Raw genomic sequence first — 9,022 nt, 5'->3', positions numbered from 1 at the left:
CGGCTAATCGGAATCCTACAAGGTAGGGAGGGTAGGGAGGGTAGAGATGCGGAGATGTAGGGGAAAGAGAAAGTAGGAAGATTGACACGGGTGGAACAAATATGTCTGGGCGGAACGGGGGAATGGGAAGAAGGGCGGGAAAGAAGTGAGAGGATTGAGGGGGGGGAAGGCGTAAATTATGTATGATATGTACGCAGGAATTAAAAGGTTCGGGGCACAGAACGAGGGATGGTGGGGGGATAACGGGGGGGCTCAAGTCTACCGTACCAAGGAGGGAACGCTGTCTACCGCTATGCCTCTTTTGTTATTGCAGAGACGGTGCTCGTCCACCTCGCTTTCTTGCTGCTGGTTGCTTCCTTGGACCTAAAGTGTTATTCACAGCAGTACCAACACTGTTATCCCCTTCCCCGTCTGCTGTACTCACCCAGCGTTTCCTTCTTTCTTTTTTTTCTTTTTTCTTCTCCCTCTTCCCCTGCCGCTGTGAGCGCTGTCTTGCTGCGCTGCTCCAGACGCCCCCCTCTGCCACTCGCGCTCAAAGCGAAGTGGTTGGGTTGGTATGGGCGTTGCTGTGCCCTTTCTTTTTTTTTTTTTTGAATCCACACGCTCACAACCAGAAATCTGGAGTCAGCGAGTAAAGAAGTACCGTAAGCAAGTGACAGGGCTCTGGTTCCTCGCTTGGGGTCGGGAAAGTCTCAAAGGGTTCTTCGTCCTCTCGACACTCGAAAATAAAATCCGGCGCACATAATACTATGATATACGGTAAGTTGAGCGTCACGCTCCAGGGGAATAGGAATACAAAGATGGATTTGGAAATATTATCTGTAACGGGGAAGGGCTCCAGAGCAGGTTTGTTTTTTCGTTTTTTTAACGCTTTATATCACTTTGCATGCCTTATCTTGTGCCCAATGACGCTATTATCACGATGATGTCGGCCTATCTCGGTTTTGCGACAAAATGCTACTATTGTGATACTTGTATCATACAGAGAACCTAAAAGTGTAATATGGTAGTCCCTTGACCTGTGCCACACCCTTTCCTCAAAATATCACCCCCCAAACCCTACCGGTATCACTCACTCTTCAGTCCTCTTATCCCCCTCTGATCTAGCCCTTGACGAAATCGAATGAATACAATGAAGGAAATACTGAGTAGAAAACGAGACACCGGTACTCGAGTAGGTGTGTCTATCGCTACGGTACGTATATCACACGTACCCTATTCAACTGGCAGTGGCAGGCGCTGCGTAGGTAAATAGTCACGGTAGAAATAACACTGATACCGGTAGCTAGCTCCTCATGTCGCTTTGAGTCTCATTCTCTCCAGCGATTTCACCTCCCCCCCCTATAAGAATCTCTAGATCCAGTAATATTACACTCTGGTCGGGCCGAAAACTCCTGTGGGAGTGCCTCGCCACTGTACTAAGAGGTGACGGTGACTGTGATGGTGACGGTGACTTGTCGGCCACAGCCTTGTCTGCGACCCATGCTCTCTTCATCGTTAAGTCACCGTCGCATCCCCCATACCGGTATTATTCACATACCATTACTCGAGTACCGTATTTATCATGGCACCAAAGTACGGTACCGTACTCGAGTAGTACGAGCAGTGGTACTCTACAAGTACGTACAGAAAAATGGGCTACATTCAGCCTACTGGAGTACAAGTGCCAGCAAAGAGGTGATGGCTGACCGACCGCAATCCACAAGTGTTGACGGGAGCCGGGATTCCGCGGGTCACTGTGCGGCGCTCCACAGGATTCTGAGTGGGGGGGACCCTGTCAATAGATCGGAAGAAAGGCATCCCTCTTACAGAGGTCGATTTACTCGTACTGTGCCCTCTGCATCCCCACATTTTGTGAGGCAATCAAAGATGCAGCTCCCTTTCTCTGCCCTCCTCCCCTTTGCACTTTAACTCTGCATCACCACCAAAAATCCCGGGGTAAAGGGTTCAGAAACACTTCATCCCTCACCTAATTGGGGACAATTCCACCAAAAAAAGAAACGCAGTACCGAACCAGAAAGTTTTCAAATACAAAAACGGTTGGGAAACAAGTACGCTCAACGATAGGTAATACCGATGACCAAATTTCAGAGCGACGGGAATCCCTGCCTCCAGATCGATATATACGATATAGCTACGATAACCCCACAACAGATACAAAACAGCCAGCACATTCCCAACGAATGTTTTCGTGAAGACGGCCCTATTGGATGATACTTGGCCATTGCCAGCCAGCGCCAACAGAAGTAACATTTGCATGCCGGCATCACATAAAGACATACATAATTTGGTATCTCCTATGGATGATAGATCCGGCGGTGGCGTATGGGGGAGTGCTCGCAAGGCGTCACTTTGGATCCCTCACTGGACTGGATGGAAATAGGTGAGAGCGTAGTTTGTACCTACTTGTATAGGTACAAGAACATCAGCAAGCCCTCGCAATAATATGGGCCCAATCGATTGCGGCTCGGACTGGACAGCCTCAGACAGGGCGCACGCGGTTCTAGCGCTCCACATACGCATTCTGTTGCTGTGTCCCAACAAGCGTCTTTTTTCTTTTTCTTTTTTCATTTCTTCATTTCATCCCGGCTTCCAGAAGTCTAACCGCGTTCGCAAGGCGCTTCCGAATCCTCTATTGACCAGAAATAGTCAATAGGATTCCCAGCGTTACTCGAGTACTCCGATCGGTCGGTACCAACTCGTTTCTTTCATGGTGGGATTGTCTTTCTTGTTAAAAGTGTTGTAGCTGATCTGGATCAAAATCGGGGATACCTTAGCGGTATTATGGATTGTACGAGTACTCGAGTACAGTACTCGTAACAAATGTTCCTATTTTGACTCTTTTTGTTTTCTGTCGGACGAGCCCTTCTTTTTCGAGACGCAGGTGACCTGCTAGCCATGTGGGGGTGCCGTTGCCCACACGAGACGTTGATCTCCAAAGAAATCAAGAAAACGCGATCCAACTTAAGGACGCCACCCGAATTTGGTACGAGTACTCGTGTACTAGTACGGTACTGTAGGGGACGTCTGTTGTCACCGCTCAGAATAGCGAGGGTAGTTTAAAGGATATTCTGGTTGCACCCTTTTTTCCCACTCGATTCACTTATAGCTTAGGTTTCTCCCATTTCCCCCTCCATCGAGATTCTAGACAGCGATCTCGAGCCGGAAAATCCCAGGCGAAAATTTTCGAAAGACCTGCATAATTCTAGACTGGGCTTTACTCCCAAGTAATTTTTGTGCATCGGCTCCAGTACCATGGTGGAGCTGGAACATCATTTCTCCGTCTGCTCCCCGGTATCCCATGAAAGAGAAAAAACTGAGAGACGTATCGTACCGGTATTCCAGCTTTTTTGGTATTTATTTTCTTTTCCTCCTCCCATCCGAGCGAAGCCTGATCATTAATATTAATGTCTTTCGGAACCCCTTGACCGAGAACCGGGGCTCGGAGGATAATCCGGGGGTTCACCAATGCGCGCGAACCAATCATGCTGGGGAGGTTATCTCTGCTATAATCAGAGCTTTCACCAGCCCGTGCTACTAACGCCACTCCTTTGAGGCAAGAAAAGAAGCCCAGCTTGCCAAATCATCAAGCTATCATAGCATATCGTCGTATCCATCGTGATGATGTGATACGATATGCAATTTGAGAGGGCAAGAATGTACGTACGAGTACAAGTACTCGAGCACAAGTACCAGGCACCAACATAGGGATCTGGGATCAAAATTTTGTATCGTATGGCAAATTCTCTGTGCACACTCGAGCGCCCATACTGACTTGGGACTCAAATGTCCGGGTTCTTTATGTCGGGTACTGGAGCGGGGTTCTCCGAATTCCCTCGGCAACCGTCGCCATCGATCTACATCAGTCAAAAGCAGCCAATGTTCCGAAGGCCGAGCGTGAAGATAGACAACTTCTCGGAAATGAGACGGCAATCGCAAATGTCGACGGTCTATGCCATCAACTGTTCCGGATATTTATTTGGACGCGAACCGGTCTCGAGTTCTGTCTTTGATACCGGCCCTAGTACAGGCTGTTCAGTCGCCTACGGTACTTGCACCACACATCACCACAGGGTGTCGCCCAGGGGTTAGTCGGTGACGGGTGTCACTATGGACCTTATCGACACCCTGTCTGACAGGTATCATCATAACAGGGGTATCTTTGCCCTCGTAATATACTATACAGTACTTGTACTCGAGCATACTGTGGGTGGCAGGAAGGGTACCGGTACTCGACCAATTGCTACTAAACGAAGTGAGAAAAGTGGTTAAAAGTAGAAAAACGATAAGATAAAGCAGAGTGGGAGATTGAGATACAAAAAAAAGAAGAGTATATAATACAATTAACTACCGGGGGCATGCAAGCTTGGATCATACCGTATTACAAGTATCTTCTGAAAGGAACCACACCTACTAACCACACACACTCATCTGCGAGAGACACATCATACTCATCTAGCACATTATTCAGTGCTTCATAAAGGCCCTCCTCAAAATGTGCTAGGGTGTCGCTTTCAAATATTGCTTGAAACAAGTGTCATGAGAGATTGAGACGCATCAACTCTTTACCCTCATACTGACGCCCCATCACGCATTTCACCGTCACCCTATCCTGACCCCGTGAGTGACATGACTGTGTCACTTACCCGTCGCGAGCAAGACTGCCGCACATAGCATTCCCACCACTCAGTATAGTATCATATCATACTCGGCCGCTTCCGGGGTTGGAGAAATAAACTAATATAGCGAATGAAACTGTAATCACCTATCTGGCATCTCGTAAGCCGTCTTGGAATTCTTAGTACGGCTTGCCACAACCGGCCCCGGGGAAAAATCCCTCCCTTCGACCGCTTCGAAAAAGCCCGCATCGTGCCAATTTTTGAGTGGCCAGGTCAAGAAGAGGAAAAAAGGCGGACAGAGAAAAAAAGGGAAAAGAATCCTCCGTGAGTTTCGGCTACCGGAAGGGAATAGGAATCCTCTGTCAACACAACCCTGGCAATATAAACACGTCCATTTTGGAACAAACAGCCCGAAGTCTTTGTTAGCCCTTTGCTCGTTTCAAACCTAGCGAGCGAATGCGAAGCCAGGGTGCGAGATGGCGAGCTTTCGACCAATGATATGATACGGCAACTCGAGCGTCCTGAGCCATGAGCGCATTCGCACGTTATTGGGAGTTGGCATACAAGTATCATAGCTAGCCACTTGAAAATCCGTCGACAAAGCGTGTTTATTTTACCGTCAGTAGCCAGATAAGTTCTCGTCTGTCTCTCCGAAATAACTTTCCATGGGCAAATAACAAGACAAAAAAAAAAAAAAAAGACGCAATTCACACCACAAACCCTTGGCGCCGAGCGAAATCGCGCAAAAAAAGGGAATAATTGCAGATCGCACGTCACAGGTTGTCACTCGAGAAATCTGAGTAAGAGTAATTACATTGCTTTGATATCGTACCGCGGGGTTGAGAAAGAAAAAAGTAAAGAAAGCGAAAAAAAGGAAAAGGAAAAGTATTTGCGGGGAGGGAAAGATGTTGAAGGTTTGTGCCCTTGTGGCTTTCAGCCTCCATAGAACCAGTCTTTATTTATTTTTTCTGAGATATGATGTGTGGACTGATGGTATTGTGTGTGTGAATTGGACGATGGGATCAGATGTGATAAACTGGAGCACTTGTACTGCACGAGTACTCGGTACTTGTACAGTACACGAGTACAGCGAGCACCGGCATCATGTCTCTGTTCGTGACTCGCATCGATTTATATGAAAACCAAAGATTCACGTCTGCCTGCCTCTGCGCACAGCACTCCAGTAATCCTTTTTCTTTTCTTCCCTTTCCTTCCCCCTTCCATAATAGACCACATCACCTACCTAGCTTCCGAAGCCACCTCAATCCAAGAACGTGTCTCCTCTCCTCCCCATTTACCTCACTTCCTCCTTCCCCCTCTGGAACGCGCACCGCATATGGTACCAAACCAAACCATGCCACCACACACAAACATCACTCTTCTTTGCATAATTATGATACTCCTGTTTATAGACGCGACCGGTACGACAACCACAACCTTGAGCAATCAGGCAATCAATCCAACATGAAAAACCGAATCAAATCAAATCAAATAATAAGATGAAGAATCGCCCAAACACTTTCAGCTGATTGTAACCTCTGCCATCCGCAGTAATGCCTCATATATATCTACCGTCACCACCATCACGACTTAACACAAGGAGCCCTCCTCTCTACTCTTCCCCCCCCTTCCCCCCTCCCCCCGGGGGGCCCGTCGGCCCCGGAATCGCCTATAATATTACTCGAGTATTCCGTAGCCTATTCGCGCCGTTGCATTCTTGGCAAGCCTGATTGGTCATTTAGGCCTCATATAAAATTACTTGGCTTCATTCATCCATTTATTCCAACCCACCCGAGACACAGGTATCAGGCAGGCAGGAAGGCGGGCGGGCGGGGAGGCAGGCACAACATCGCGCATACTTGTCCGTTGGCGTTCGCCGATCCTCTGGGCGGGGGGCGGGGGGAGTCCCGTCCAGTTCGGCAGGTGATTTCGAGCTCCCCGGATCAGTGGGGCGTGCTTCGTTTCAGGTTGATTGCAAAGTTTGTGGGGTAGGTAGGTAGATGGGTTGGAGGGGACGGTTAACTATCCCTTGCTTGCATGCGAGAGATTCGGCGAGTGATGCTTCGTGAAGTTTAACGTCTACGGTGCCCGGGGCTCTCGGGGATTCATCTAACGTGATGATGGTTGAGACTGCCGGGTTTCTAGTTTTCGAATTTATTACTCGTCCTTGGCTCTGGGCATTTCTCGGGATTGATTGCGTCGCCTTAAACTAGACTACCTCACCCTCCACCTGTTTGGGTGGGTTTTTCTGCTTCATCTGCAAAGTGAAGGTTTTTGGGTGCGCCTTGGCTGCATATATGATACAGATGCCGTGGTCGTATCGGTATTATCATACAATACAGGGACCGTACTCTGCTCCTACAATACGGCGAGGCACCCCTTTTGCTATCATCGGGCCAAGTGGATAAGTTGACTTTTTTTTTCCAACTTCCTCATACAATCCGTCTTCACCTTCAGGTTTAGGCAGAATCAGCTGGGCCTGGTAAAAAAAAGGTGGGGTACAGTACATACATCGTATGTGCGAGTGATGCAACCTTAGCTGGCAAAGTAGAATACCGCGAGTAAATGAGTGATGGAACCGGCACCGAACGATGGACTTTCCAACCGGCGCGGGTGGGCAGTAACGGTACTGCACACCGGATGACCGGACGGAAAGAACGCACAGCAGCTTTATACGGCATATCCGCGGCCTTAGAGCTCGGTCATTTTTTGGACTCTTAAGGGTACGATACGTTTTTGTTTCGGCCCCCTCCTCCTCACCCTTGCGCCCGGGGAGGGCGGCAGCTACCGAGTAAGCTGAATGACCCATCCCCCCCCACAGTAAGCATCATGAACGACAGCAACGACGAGCAAACTGGTTGGTCACCTTTTTCACTAATTATTACTTCTTGCATTCTTACAAGTACGAAGGGTTATTCGAGGGTTTTTTTTTTTTCTTGCTTATTTTTATGCACGAATGGGGGTGGGGAAGGGACTCCTTACTTAAGGAATTCGGGCTTGCCGGGGCGAAAGCTGAGGGGGCGCTTGCTCTCGCATTGCTTTGCACTTCTTAAAGCGCTGTAATTGCGAAGCGTAACAAGCTTTTTCCGCGAGGACCACTCTTCCACCTACCCTTCGTCTGGCTTCAGTCTTGATCGCGTGTGCAATTTCCTCTCTGCAATTTGTTTACTTACATTTCTGCAGGCTGTGATCGGGATAACAGTCAGCCCGCCAGTTATTTACTTGCTGTTGCACACAAGTGCATCGGATTCATCTCGATCAATGGTTCCTGGCATGTTCCCGATCTGTGTTGCGCTTGCGGATTGATTTAATTCAGGCTCTCAAGTTGTTAACTTCTTGCCAGACCTTCGTATTTGCACCGCTACCACCGGTATGTACCGTACCGTACACCGAAAGAATGAAGAAAGAATGAAATAGTTATTGGGGGTCGACAGGCCAAATATCATAGTTCACTGTCTGTTGTGGATAGTGGATCACCTACCCTTGTATAGTACTCGGACTGTACTAGTACAAGTATGTACAGTACAGTTCGGTGATAAAAGTGATTGTTGCCACTGACTAAGGTACAGTCGTGTCCGGAAAGTTTTCGTACCCCTGAGGTGCAACCCCGCAATACCTCATCACCACAACAACCCTTCTCACCATGGTACCTCCACATAGCCTAAGAGCAAGAGAAGACCTGAATAAGGAAATTTATACTCTGTATAAACATACAGATATGGGATATGACAAAATTTCTAAGTCTTTAGGTATATCCAAGTCAACTGTTCAGTCTGTGGTCAAAAGAGCTAAATCTAGGGGTGGAAACACTCACCATACAAAAAGAGGTAGAAGACCAACCAAGATTACTGACATAAAAAGAAAGGTAGTGAAGTCAGTTATTGATGCTGAGCCTCATTTAGCATTACGTGACATTACCAAAAAAGCGAATATTGGTCTTGGTAAAACCACTATTGATAAGATCAGATCAGAAGCTGGTTTTAAGCTTCTGATACCAAGGAAAAGGCCTTTTTGGAGAAAAGGACAAAAGGAGAAAAGAAGGGAGTTTGCTAAGAGAAGGAGAAACTAGAAAGGGGCATTGAATTGGGTTGTTTTTGTGGATGAAGCTACCATTGTTTATGATCCAAATCCAACAGGCAGAAAGGTCAGAGTTAGACCTGGTGAAGAGCTGGAAGAAAAAAAACTTAAAGCCTAGCTTTAAGTTTGGAAGGACTAGCATTGGAGTATATGCTGCAATGATGAAGGGAGGAAAGACTGAGTTAATTCTTGTGAGAAAGAGGAGGGAGGAGGAAAGGACCAGTAAAAGAGACAGACTTGGCCTAAACTCTCACCAATATGCAACTGAGATCTACCAGCCTTACCTTATTCCTTTTATAGAGAGTTTGGATAGATCTTCTGACCAT

The 9,022-nt window shown here is 47.6% G+C and overlaps 2 protein-coding genes; both read right to left on the bottom strand.

The window, feature by feature from the left end:
- The window catches only part of GSTUM_00004822001 (uncharacterized protein), a 3,414-nt gene extending 3,274 nt beyond the window's left edge, over window positions 1–140 (bottom strand). The window contains exon 1 of the mRNA XM_002836685.2: window positions 1–140. This exon is cut by the window's left edge and continues 1,887 nt beyond it.
- A 6,097-nt stretch (window positions 141–6,237) lies between these two features.
- On the bottom strand, window positions 6,238–7,428 carry GSTUM_00004821001 (uncharacterized protein; the record flags this gene model as incomplete). XM_002836684.2 has 2 exons in its annotated part: window positions 6,238–7,070; window positions 7,131–7,428. The coding sequence occupies 2 exons, from the start codon at window positions 7,426–7,428 to the stop codon at window positions 6,949–6,951; spliced, it is 420 nt and encodes a 139-aa protein (XP_002836730.1). The 3' UTR covers window positions 6,238–6,948.
- Window positions 7,429–9,022: the final 1,594 nt, after the last annotated feature.

The sequence above is a fragment of the Tuber melanosporum genome, assembly GCF_000151645.1.
Source record: "Tuber melanosporum whole genome shotgun sequence assembly, scaffold_16, strain Mel28".
Lineage (NCBI taxonomy): Eukaryota > Fungi > Ascomycota > Pezizomycetes > Pezizales > Tuberaceae > Tuber > Tuber melanosporum.
The sequence above is the reverse complement of the archived record's forward strand: the minus strand, read 5'-3'. Positions and strand labels throughout refer to the sequence as shown.